Genomic DNA, 12849 nt, shown 5'->3' on the forward strand with positions numbered 1-12849 from the left:
CTCCAACCCATTAAAAAGCCCAGGCAGTTGACCAGCTCAAAAAGTGGGAATCGAATAGCCTGTGGGAACTTCAACTGCTGGCTTTTAGCTTCCTACCCCTCCTGGTACTCCTCTCCAAAAGAGGATCCACGGCCAACTTGTGTTTATTGTTCTTTGCTCGTGTGTGGCATCAGTTTCAGAGGCACGAACTCCAACTCCCCACGACGACACTGCGTCTGGGGTGGCAACAAGCACTCCGATGGCTCCAAATCCGAATCCGATGCCATGGCCGCGGAAGGAAGTGGAGTGCAGAGCGAGCGCGAGTGCCAACGGCCAAGGGCCACTCCAGAGTTCGACTGGGACTCTGAATCGGAATCGGGGAGCGAAACTCAGTCTGGCTGGCGTCGAATTACGGGGCATGGCCATTAGCCATTATCCATTGGAGCCAGTGGGGGCAATGCCAATTTATGCATGTTTGCTTAGCAATAATTGTCAGCGATGTCTAGGGTCGGGCTGGCAATTCCCATTCCGCGTCCAATTCCCAGGGCAAGATTGTCTGTAATTCGAATCGAACTTACTGGTCAGCCTGTGGAATTCTGAGAACGAGGCGGGCGCTCGTAAATTCAAGCGATCCGATCGCAGGCGATTTAGACGGAAAACACAATCTGGCATGGCCCCTGGATCATGGCTCGCGGCTCATTGAGGAAAGCAGTCTACACAGGAAGAATGAATATTTATTTTGATGCTTAAGTGGATTGAATTACTCACTTTTAGTACAATTTTTTACAACAACCTAGCTTACCTAGCTGGTATGGTATGCCTCCATTTCAAAACGAACAACTATTTTTTTTTTTTGAGTGCATATTACCACGCAGCAGGCACGTGCACTGAATCCCGAAACAAGTCGATCGATCAGGTTGATGCCACTTCCAATTGCAAGTGCCTGCTGCCTGATTGATGTCCGTCCAGGGGCTTCTGCAGAAATCTATGGGCACTTAAACTCGATCTTGGACCACGGCGACATCTGCCCGTTCGGATCGCCTTTGAGCATTTCCGCGTGTCGCTCCTCTGGAGACGCCGGCGACGCGTGCTCACTCCTTATCGGGCGCTAACCTGTCCATATTGGACCAGCTGCCACATAGCCACCTATTCCATTGGGTCTATGCCGATCCGACGACCATCCAACGATGGTGTGGCGCCATGGCGTGAGCCAAATTTGGCATTTGGTGAAATGTTTTCTGTCGGACGAGTGGCGTTTACTGCATTCCCCAAGGGGCGGCATTAGACGACGGACCCGTGTTCATAACTCATAATTTGAAGCCCCATCCCTTTGGAATAGCGGCCACTTAAAATCCACAATTTATCAATTTCTCTGGCAGGGCTGGCTGCTGGATAAGACGATGAGATGTCCGGCGATAAGCCGCGATGAGCAAGGACAGTCGATGCCATTGGTCATGCATCATTTCGTACACAAACAAAAATAATCATTTACTCAAATAGAACTATCATTCATGAGTTGTAGTAATGAGAAAATACAAAACAGAATAAAGATTTCAAAAGTCATAAAACCCTAAAGATAAGCTTTTACTTTTTCTCTGTGTAAAGTCAGCATCCAAGGATGCGAATCCTAAGTGTGCATAAGCGAGTGGAAACGCATGAATCATCCGGCAGATGCGTGGGAGCATCCATTGTCATCGGTTTGGCCATTAGCGCGTACATCAATATGTCAGCGGCTTCCAGAGAAAAGCCACCCACGTTCCAACTGGCTCAAGGGCTGCACTTCGTCTTATGGGGTTTGAGTACGCGGACTGGTGGGGATGACCACGCACAAGCCATTTTCCGGATGCGGAAAACCAAAGCTGTTGACAGAACTGGACAAATGAAGCATTATTTATGTTATTGATACGGCCACGGAGAGAGTGAGATATATGTATGTTATATGAGTACGAAAGAAAGGGGGCAATAATTTGTAGCATACTCTTCGGCGTTGACCTAAATGACCCACAAGCGGGGTGGCAATTCCGAACGATTCACCAGCAAATATGTGGGGAGAAATATAAAATCAAAATGGTGAGCGAACAATAACACGACCTAAAGAATTGTTTCTCAAATTCTTGGGTGCTTTGCAAAATTTAATCTAAAAAACAGATCCACCTCTACCGATCTCTTACCTATTCTTTGCGGTTTAATTTTCAGTTAATAAAGTTAACTTCGTTTGGCTATTTGACACGCTCAAATTGAGTTTATTAGCAGATTTATTAGATATGCGATTGGCATCGTTTGTATTTGGACACGATTAAAATGATTTAATTTGTGAATAACTTGTACTGTAACGAGTACTCCCACTTCTCTCCTAGTTTACTAATTAAGATGTCTTGGCCTAAGTTGATTAGCTGTGCAAATTAGTTATTAAGTGCTGACACCTCCCCCTAGCCTATTCCCCACCCACTTAGCTGTCAATCAGTGTCGAGTGTGTCATTAAAAAAACGAATGCCTGGGAAGATTTGTTGGGCTTACACGAAATGAATGTCTGAATGAATTGTGAATTAATGGATATTTGCCGCGGTCTATCTACCACTCTCCATCTTCATCCCTCTCCCATCGATTCTTATGGGTTTTAACTAATTTAATTGGCAATCAAGTATTCAGTGTTGGCTTAAATGGCGATGGCGTGTGTCTGAAAAGAAATAGTAAAACCCACAAGAATCAAAGCACAATTAATTGCCCAGTTATTGGCCATTCGAATAACTACTGAAGTGCGGATTATGGATTCAGGACTTTCTGGGCAAAAACTCATAATTTCAGTCATTGGCAGTCATTTGCTTTAGCACAGCCACAGACAGAGAGGCGTCAAGAGCAACCTTTTTGTTTACTTATTTTGATATTTTTGTATCGGCTTTGGTCAGCTGAAACTGGTTGGCATCCATCAGATTCGGATACATTTTGGCACATGCCGGGCGGGAACAATACAGTTTATTAATTATATGAAATGATTCCGCTTGTTCCCCGAGTTACTTGTAGCGATTTATTTCGCTCCAAGCCTCATCGCAATCAGATGTAATTATGCAAAATTGACTTGAGTCTGGTGTTTTTGCTTATGACGGAAGTGGTTGCAGTGCCATCGGTATTGAGTATTAATTGGCATTATCTAATCTTGTAATCTGAGTCTGAGGCGGGAAGATAATGGCGCAGTGATCTGAGATCCCAGATTATCAGCTGTAGGAACAAAGATAGCCGCATCCCATTAAAGATTGATCACTTGATAATAACTATCATTTGTGAGAAAGCATCAAGATATGGAAAGTATTAGGGTATACAAATCTTCAAGTTAAGTCACTAGCTCTTACATATTCGAGACTTTCCTATTCGATTGACTTCCTAGGGTACCCAAACACATGCTACAACCCATCAATTAGCAGCACAAAGAATCACCTTTCTTCTCGAATTTCTCCACCATAAATCTATGGAAAGCAACTTAAATCACGCGTCAGTCTTAAGTGCCGCCTTATCGGGCATAATCGCTGTTGAAATTTGCATACTGAGGCCACTAAATTTAGTCTAATAGGTTCTAAGCCGGGCTGATGGGCTTTGTTAGCTCCGGTCTGGATATATGTCGGATATATGTGTCAATAAAAGTCGGGCAATTAATTGCACGCCCCCCGAAATGGATAGCCGCCGTTTCCCAAGCTCCCAACTGGATAAATATAGCCAGAGCATATATATATATATATACTGGTATATGGACCGCTTAACGATCGCATTAACATCAAACGCGCACATTTTATGGCCTGTCAACCGATCGTTGTCCACATAGATCGATCGATAGCTTCCAACTCGTGGCAACAATGAACCTCCAGACTCTCTCCTCTCTTTTTTCTTATTTTCTTTTTTTCATTTTTACCAATTTTAGAATCACGATTTTAGAAACTCTGGCTAGAGCGGGATGAAATGGAACCGAGAGACCGAGACCGAGTCCAAGACCGAGACCGGGAAGATTCACTCATCCTCCGCTCGGCTGGCCCTCAAATTAATATTTATATTTATTATCATTATTTTGTGCAAACTTGTTCTTGGCCGTTTCGTTTCTAAACGTGTTAGAAAGGCTTGGTCTGGCTAAGTCGGGCTATGCGAAATGGCATTAGAATCGGCCGGAGAGAGATATATAAAAAGTCGGTTGGCACCCGAGCGCTCTTGCTTAGTTTAAGACTTAGTCCCCGATCTCGGTTCTGTGATCATTCAAACGGAAACATCCAATAAAGACGGCCACGCTCATTGGCCAGAATCTGATTGAAAGTGCCAACTCCAAAGTGATAGACGAAGGATCCCTAATTAGTATTACATAAGTGTTAAAGTTTATTTTTGAGATTATAATAGAAAATATGTCAGCTTTAATCTATGGAACTGCCTTGCTGGCCGTCTTGCACTTAGTCCTGGCAAAGGACTACAGCTGGTGTGATCCTACTCTCTGCGAGAATGGTGTCAAGCACATCGCCTGCCGTAATACCGGAGTAAGTATTTGTTCAATAAATTATATATAGATTCCCGTTTGTGCGTTAAATAAAAGGTTATAAAAATCAAAAGTCAAATTCTGAAATTCTGAAGTCTTGAATATTAATCGCATGCATATTGGGGAATAAGCGATAAAATATTTGTAAATATGTCTGGAAACTCATTGATATTGCACAGCTCAAGGCTTTATCTGGATAATTTATTTATATTTAAATTTAATCGCCACTGATCTTTAATCAGATTTGTATTGCTTTGAGTGGAATGAATTAAGTCAGATAACCTATATCTTAATTATAGATCGAAATTTTGAAATCGCAAAGTTCTTACTAAACAGCTCATGCCAGCCATTAAACTACTTGATGTCGAGTTATCCGAGATGGTTTTGCTTATAATATTTATCTATAATTTTTAAGAACTCCAAACATCTTTAAGTTCTTGAATAACATCTATGATATGTATCACCCTTTCCATAGCAATTTGCCAGACGTTGTCAGCCTGATGCTGTCCAAGTGGATATAAGCCGCCACAAGGGAGATTTTCTGCATGCCCATAACAAGAGAAGAAACTTCCTGGCCTTAGGAAAAGTGCCAGGATATTATCCCGCTGCCCGAATGGCCACAATGGTGTGGGATGATGAACTGCAGTACCTGTCCATGCTGAACTCCCGAACCTGCAAGCTCGACCACGATGATTGCCACAACACCTACAGATATGCCAACGCAGGACAAAATCTCTGCGCCGTCTGGCGTCCTAGGGATCCCTATGTGAATGTTACCAGTTTGGTGGAGGAGTGCTTGGGCCTCTGGTTCAACGAATATTCCCTGATAGACAGCAGCTTTATCGATGCCTTCAAAGTCACCTCTATTTTGTGAGTAAAGAAGGAGATATCCTAGAAGATCTAGGAACTAAAAATCTTTTTAAAAACAGTGAGGACTATGGACACTTTGCTGGAGATGAGTGTGGACAAGAGTTTCGCGCTGGGCTGCTCCATCATGAGATTCACACGTCCCGACTATCCATCCGTGTTTATCTACAACTTTATCTGCAACTACGCTTCACTGTACGCCCTGGGAGCTCCTGTCTATGAAACTGGACATCCGGCATCGAGGTGCACCACGGGCAAGAGCCACTTCTATCCAGGATTGTGTTCCACCCGCGAGGTGTACGATCCCAATTGGTAATAGTTAACCATCCCAGGGGGATTCCCTCCACTCAGGTACAACTGCCAAGAGTATTTAGTAACCCTTAAGCTTTAGAACGAATACAAACCAATAAATGATCGCATCGATTCCAGCTTCCAACTTTGCATAATTTATTTAAATTCACTGTCGTCATCGGGAGTCCGAGCCTGACTTCTGACCCGGCCAGCATTGCATAATACCCGCGGGTTGTGCTGTAAGACAACGAAGCCCGACCAAAATAAACAATGCGAATCTACAAAGAAAGCCAGTCCCAGTCTTTGGAGACTGGTTTGGCACACAGAACTTTCGTTTGTTATTGGCCAACAACTCATAAAGATGTTCCCCCAGCATATGCAAATGCTGATTTTTATTTGATTTGTGCGCAGAAGTTATTGATTTCTCCTTTGTGATTGAGAACCTGTCCGGGGGGTCTTTGAATACTTTGCTTAGCGTGTGCAACGGGCAAAAAAACGGAAGATTATTATTTAATAATACCTGATTGTCTAAGCACACCAATTGGGTCAATGTCAATGTCAAAGACTGGAAACTCTAGAATAGCAAAGTCACTGAACTTTCCGAAACACCCACGCTTTCAATCTGATGTTGAAGTGATCTGATACTCGGTCTACTTATTAATATTTATAGCTCCATTGATCTCTAGGTTTCATTATAACTCTACACAGTAAGAACTTAGAGTATATCTCACCTGTTCCGTACACCTCTAACCAGTCTAACGAAAGCTCAAACCTTAACTAAATGCGTCTACTTAGCTTTCTCTGGGTTGAACTTAACTCGACTCGGAGATTAACGATCTAGTTAAGTAGTCTATTTTTGGACAGGGAGCAGCTCGCCCAGAAAGTGGAGACTTTTCCTATTGGAGCTGCTCCGGGGTTTATTGCTCGAGTTTTCCTAGAAGTCGTGCGCTTCGAAGTTTTTGGTGTGAACGCTCTTTGGAGATAAAAACAGAAACAGAGACTGTAATTGAGACAAAGACAACGGCCCCCGAAAATGGAAATGATTCATAAAACGTCGCTTGACCTGTCTCAAGCTGCGGTTTCGTTTTCGGATTGAGATCGGAATCGGATCGGGATCGGGATCGTCGGTTTCGGAATCGGAATCGGAATCGAAGTCGGGATTGGTATCGGGATTGGTGGAATCCCGCCGAAAATAAACACCTGCAAATCAAAATTTCCATATAAATAACGCCCTGTCGGTGGTCAGGACTTGCATTTGAGCCTTCAGTGAGATTCAGTGAACATGGAGTCCGGAAGATACCTAACAATCGCATGTCTGCTGCTGATCGTGGGAGTTGTGATATCCCAGCCGTTGTCCTGGTGCGATCCGGAATTGTGTCCGGATAACACGGTTCACATAGCTTGTAATAATGACGGGGTAGGATTATCTCAGAGCTTATCTTTGGATACAAAATTTAAGAACCACTTTATCCATTAGCAATTCCATGAGAGCTGCTCTCCTGATGCCACCATGGTGGACCTGAAACCTTATCGCCATATGATCGTGGATGAGCACAACAAGCGAAGGAACTTTATAGCTTCTGGGTCACTGCCTGGTTATTATCCGGCCACTCGCATGGCCACCATGGTGTGGGACGAGGAACTGGAGTACTTGGCAACGTTGAACCTGAAAACCTGCTACCTGGAGCACGACGACTGCCACAACAGCTACCGCTTCCGGAATTTGGGTCAGAATCTTTGTGGGGTGGATCGTCCCCGGAACTGGCTGATGAACGTTACCAATCTGGTGGATCAGTCGATGGGCTTGTGGTTTGGGGAACATAAACTGATCGACAGCAGCTATATAGCCGACTTTAAGCTCACCAAAAATCTGTAAGTCATCCGAATTCGCCCACTAACCTAATCCACTAACTCATATTCCTTTCACCAGTGAAAAGTATGGACACTTTGTGGAAACAGTGGTGGACCGAAACACCCACGTGGGCTGTGCCATGATGCGGTTTACCAATCCCCAGTACCCCTTCCTCTACATCTACAACACGGCCTGCAACTACGCCAGTGTCTATGCCATAGGAGTTCCTGTTTACAATGCCGGAGAGCCCGCCTCCGAGTGCCGGACTGGGAGCAATCCGAAGTACCCCGCCCTGTGTTCCATCAAGGAGCAATACAACCCCAACTATAATTTGTACTAGCCAATGAACCAAACCAAAATACACACTAGCTAATGAACCTAATCGAAACACCTCGATTTTTATTACTTTCCTTCGACAATTGCGCCCACTGATTGATACGTCAAGATTTGTTTATCGTCGTTCCGGCTGCTAAATTTGGCTCGTTCTTAATTACCAATTCAGCGGGCACTCAATTATTAATGTAAACGGAAACAATCGGAAGCGGTTCTCGGACACTGGGCTCGGGCATCAAAATTGCGTCAATTTGGCTCCTAAAACAATCTTTAATTGCATGTTAAAAGAAAAGTTATTAAATTTCAATCATTATCGATATCTTTTGTTTTATTATTTATTCCGAACATTTAGTAGTGAAATGTTACTTCCTTTAAAGTAAAACCTGTTTTTCCAAATTCATACACCTTCCCAGTCCAAGGTGCATTCGGTTACTTTTCACGCCTCGCTGCATGTGACTGACCTATCCTGCACTCGTTATTATCAAAACGATGATGTGTATCATCGAAGCGCAAATTAATTGTTAATTGCTCAGGATCACATTAAAAAGCAGTTAATTCATCAACAAGCCAGCTGCACCCTCCGACAAACAACAGACCGACCACGAGCCGCGCATAAACAATGTGCTCAATGCACCCGATGACGTAGACAGATTCATTTCCAAACTTGGCTACAAACACAATTCCAGTCCTAAGGACAGACCTGACATTCCTTCCCGTCAATTGTGGCCAATTTACGGTCCAGCAACTGGAGCTGTAGCCCAGATAGACAGTGACTCCTATAACTCAGCTCGCCATGTGTGGGATTGCATGTGGAGCAAACATGGGAATCACAGCAGCTGTCCCAGGTCTAGTTGCGATGCACAGTAAAAACAAATTAAGAATAAAATAAATGAGTTTGCAAAGGAAATATAATAAATATATATAAAGATCGGTAAAAGTATACAACTATAAAAGGAAGTTAAAATGTGAAATTATTATAACAACAAAGTAAAGATTCAAAAATAAAATTATAAATAAGAATACAAATTTTTCAAGTGCATTCCTTCCTCCACTTTCTGCCCACTTTCAAGCGGGCCACAGTGAAGCCTCTGCCCAGACTTTTATCTTGCTTTATCTGAAGCTATGCATCATAAACGAGTCTGCTTTTTGTTCCTACTCCATCCTGACCTGTCCTGTCCACACAAATCTCTGCACTCCCACAGACCCTGGATCTGGATGGCTGGCTGTCGTTGCTGGTTATGCAAATTCCGATTACGAAGCTTTATCGCCGCCAGAATCGCAGATCTCGGGTCCAGCAGCTGTCGCTGCTGTCATCCTGTCGCGTTAGGAGCGAGCCAATAAAGATCTCTGTTTTGACAGTTTGCACGTTTATTGGACCTGAAATCCCCCAATACCCTAATCCACAAAGTCTACCACCAGATGCCCAGGTCGCTAAAGAGCTCCTCGGTGGTGGGCAACTCAAAGTCCTCGTTGACCCACTCGGATCGCTTCTTGCTGTTTGGGTTTTTTTGGTCGGTTGCTCCATATTCCTTGCGGTAGCCCACATCTTCGCGAAGATCCTCCTCGTCGTATTCCTCATCGTCTTCTACTGCCTCCAGAGAGCTGCTCATATTGGTCTTACGCTTTGGCGGGGCCAGTGGCAATCCTTTCTCACCCAGCATCCGCTGCATATTCCCTATTTCATCTACAGGCTGTGCGGACGATGGCTTTTCCTCTGTGGACTTCTCTTCAGTGGCTTTTTCGGGGTAAACTGCTACCGGAGAGGAAGCCAATCTCACAATCCTATCGAAAAGCGTGGCAAAGTGTCGTCTAAACCTGCTGTAGTCAAAACTGTCCCTAGTGCCAGTGTTGGCATCCAGTAATCCATGGGTGGAGGTGGATTTGGAACGGGTCAACGGCCCAAAATGATGCAGCATATCGATTCCGGGCGCCATCGATTCCTCCCAACTCTGACATAATTATTTTCGTTACTTTTTAATTTTCCTTACTTAATATTTAAGCACTTGCCAGTTCAGTCCAGTCCTCGATGGGCACACTCAGCACTGAGTTGACAACATTGACCACACGCTCCTCCAAGTTCAAGGCATGAATAATCCATTTGGCTAAAGCCACGGCGCAATTCAGGTCGCAGCGCTGCCTGAAATCGATAAAAATAATTGAAGAGATATGCATCAAGGGTTGTACATTACCCTAGACAAAAATGTGACCGAAAATATATATATATTTCTAGTAAAAATATTTTCATCTAAATAAAAATTAAAGCGATATAATCTCATCTATATTAATTTATATTCTCTTTAGCTCATAAAAAATATTCTTCATAGATAGAGCACAGCCAAAAAAGGGATATACCCCATGTTATTAACAAATTGCTAAGTATAAAAATGTCAATTATTTTAGGGGGTTTGAGGCGTGGCACGTTGGTAGAATGAAATTATAATGGTTCGTAATTAGCTTGATGGTTCTTACTTGCGTTCGTCTCGTCTAATCTCCACCAGTTTATCACCCTCCAGGATTAGTTGGTCATAGTTAGACTCGATTTGCATGGTGAGGGCCTCTTTGGGCTCACTCTCTGATTGCTCCTGCAGTTGGCGCTGAAGGGTTTTGAACTGCTGCCATAGATCCTCCAGTTGGTCCTGTACAAGGAGAAACCCATTACTTTTAACATTCTGGTTCAAACTTTTTGTATACCGTTTGCTTCCTAATGCTCTGCTGCGTTTCGTGGTGAACATCGATCCGATGAAGAATGGGCTGGGCGGGTAGAAAAGGAGCCGCCATCAGACGTTCCACACAGCGATTGAGAACTCCGCGCTTGGCCTTCTTCTTCTCCATTTTGATAAAACCCGCTGAACTGTCCAGATGGAGTGTTCTCTCAACAACACGCTCTAGGATCATGGCGAAGGTCTCCACGTAGTCGGATTGTATGCGCAAACGATTTGAATTCTTAGCGGCCACCACAGTTATGATTTCACTTTGTTTTTCAAGTCCTGGACAGAGCAATTGAAGGCCCAGGGCATGGGCATCGCTCTGCTCCTCCAGAAACTCCCCAAAAAAGGTGGCCAGCTTGGGGGTCACATGCCGACTGGTGATGCTGTATGTCAGCTTGATCCCAGCTGCCTTTTGGGGCTGGCAAACTCGATAGAACATGGACAGAGGAAGGTTGGCGGTCTGCTGGATGACCCGTGGTATCCCCTAAATAATATTTTCAATAAAATGAAAACTTCGAAAAATATAACCATCCATTTTTACTTGCCCTGGGACTCAGAAAAGAGGCTACCACTTCAACCTTAGTGGTATGGATGTGTAGCAATTCGGCAATATAAAAATCCAGCTTAAACTCCTTACTTGTACCCGCTGGAACATCCACAAAGCTCAATGTGTCCTGACTGCAACGAACTCCATTAGGCGTCTGGAACACAAGTTGCAACTCGGCTAGCTCCGACTTAATCCTACATCGCAGTAATCCCCTAGCCGAAGGCAACTCCTTGACTGCCACATCTGCCGGCACATCCAATAGCAGAGTATCCAGATCATCTATAGCCTCCGTCTGGATACTGAAACTAAGACGCACTTGATCTGCTGCCTGCTGATTGAGGGCGTCCATGTCCCTCACATCCACGGCCTCCTTAATCTCGTCTTCCAGCTGCTGCAGCTCCTTGTGGGCCTGGGCGAAACTCAATTCCTCCACATTTAATGGCTGAACCTGAAACTGAAAGGGATCGGCGCCCAGGTAGCCCACATCAAGCTGCCCTTTGGCACCCAGTGTTACGATTCCTCCAGCTAAATTCTGGACATTGGACCGCTGTATGGCAACTGGGGCGGTAGATTGATTTGGCCACTGTGCCGCCCATATGATGTTAGCCTCCTCATACAGATGCAACTTTGAGGAGTCCGAAATAATGGCACTAATGAGGCGTGCTCCGGGCTCTAGAAATTGCAATAAGGTTTAAGGATGGGCACATAGAAGGATTAGGAAGCAATTCTCACCCCAGTAGTAGCCCACAACAAAGCTAGCAAAACATTTTGGAGCATAGTCCAGCTTGAGCATGAAATTGAATTTGCCATTGTCATCCAATGAGATAAAGTTATGTTCACCCAGGATCATGATATGGGAACAGTTCCTAAGTGATACAGAACATTAAAGAGTGGTGTTGCATACTTTTGGGCTGTAATATATTTTACCCTCTGACCACAGCTGTACTCACTCTTTCACTTGAACCACCCGCATATCGACAATGCCCTCGCCAACGCACTGCGTCCAGGTGGGCTGGTAGCTACTCTTGGTGACCAACGAATGGGATAGATCCTGATAGCTGAAACATTGCAGATCCCAGGTGGCACTGAAGCGAAAAAAGCTATCGGTTCGCTCACAATATGCCACTGGTGCAGGAAGAGCCCGGTATCCTGGGAACCGGCACTCGTAGGAGATGCCATCCTGTTCATAAAAAGTCAGCGTGCCATCGAGATGCACCACGCAAAAGAATTCTCGACCCTTAACCTGTCCAAAGTGACCTTGACAAAGACCAAACGAGACGCGCTGAAACTTATGCTCCGCCTGCACCTGGAGTCGCAACTGAGCACCATGATCCGCCAGTCCTCCGATAGCCACGACGTTGTAAATAACAATTGCGTTTGGTAAAAGCACTCCCAACTGATTGGCGTTCTCATTGCGAACGTTTCTGCGGCATAAATGCAGTTGTAATAGAAATTCCGAGCTTAAATCCTCTCCAAACTCACCCACTGAACTTGCCAGCGTATAGCCCGATAATGGGAGCCACCATCTGGGTCTCCAAAAGCAGGTCGGTGGCATCGTAACCCCTGCGGTGCGGGTAGTATATACTCAGCTGTCCGGTCTGGGAGCCCACAATAATGTAGTCTTTTTCCTGAGACTCCAGACCAAAGCGGGCGCACAGCAGACTTGCCACATCATATTCCTCTCCGGGATCGGAACACTGGGCGGACCACCAACTGCAGACATTAAACAGTGACATTTTGCCACTGGTTACTGGAACCACTAAAG

At 44.7% G+C, this 12849-nt stretch overlaps 3 protein-coding genes across 3 annotated transcripts; 2 read left to right on the forward strand and 1 right to left on the reverse strand.

Annotated features, from left to right (window-relative positions):
* Positions 1 to 4183: 4183 nt before the first annotated feature.
* LOC108108955 (antigen 5 like allergen Cul n 1) lies at positions 4184 to 5776 on the forward strand. Its single transcript, XM_017217209.2, is given in 4 exon segments — positions 4184 to 4487; positions 4962 to 5356; positions 5416 to 5437; positions 5439 to 5776. Coding segments are annotated over 4 exon segments (777 nt in total). The 5' UTR covers positions 4184 to 4358; the 3' UTR covers positions 5670 to 5776.
* Positions 5777 to 6926: 1150 nt separating this feature from the next.
* Positions 6927 to 7836, forward strand: LOC108108863 (antigen 5 like allergen Cul n 1). Its single transcript, XM_017217080.2, has 3 exons — positions 6927 to 7061; positions 7122 to 7516; positions 7575 to 7836. Exons 1-3 carry the CDS (start codon positions 6927 to 6929, stop codon positions 7834 to 7836), a joined length of 792 nt encoding a protein of 263 aa, XP_017072569.2.
* A 1374-nt stretch (positions 7837 to 9210) lies between these two features.
* Positions 9211 to 12820, reverse strand: LOC108108926 (protein PTHB1). The gene is made up of 8 exons (XM_017217178.2): positions 12567 to 12820; positions 12035 to 12508; positions 11817 to 11950; positions 11083 to 11756; positions 10521 to 11021; positions 10299 to 10465; positions 9837 to 9966; positions 9211 to 9778 (listed from the first exon to the last, which is right to left on the reverse strand). Exons 1-8 carry the CDS (start codon positions 12818 to 12820, stop codon positions 9239 to 9241), a joined length of 2874 nt encoding a protein of 957 aa, XP_017072667.1. The 3' UTR covers positions 9211 to 9238.
* Between the last annotated feature and the right edge of the window lie 29 nt (positions 12821 to 12849).

Source organism: Drosophila eugracilis, unplaced genomic scaffold (genome assembly GCF_018153835.1).
Source record: "Drosophila eugracilis isolate 14026-0451.02 unplaced genomic scaffold, ASM1815383v1 contig_1765, whole genome shotgun sequence".
In the NCBI taxonomy this organism is placed as follows: domain Eukaryota; kingdom Metazoa; phylum Arthropoda; class Insecta; order Diptera; family Drosophilidae; genus Drosophila; species Drosophila eugracilis.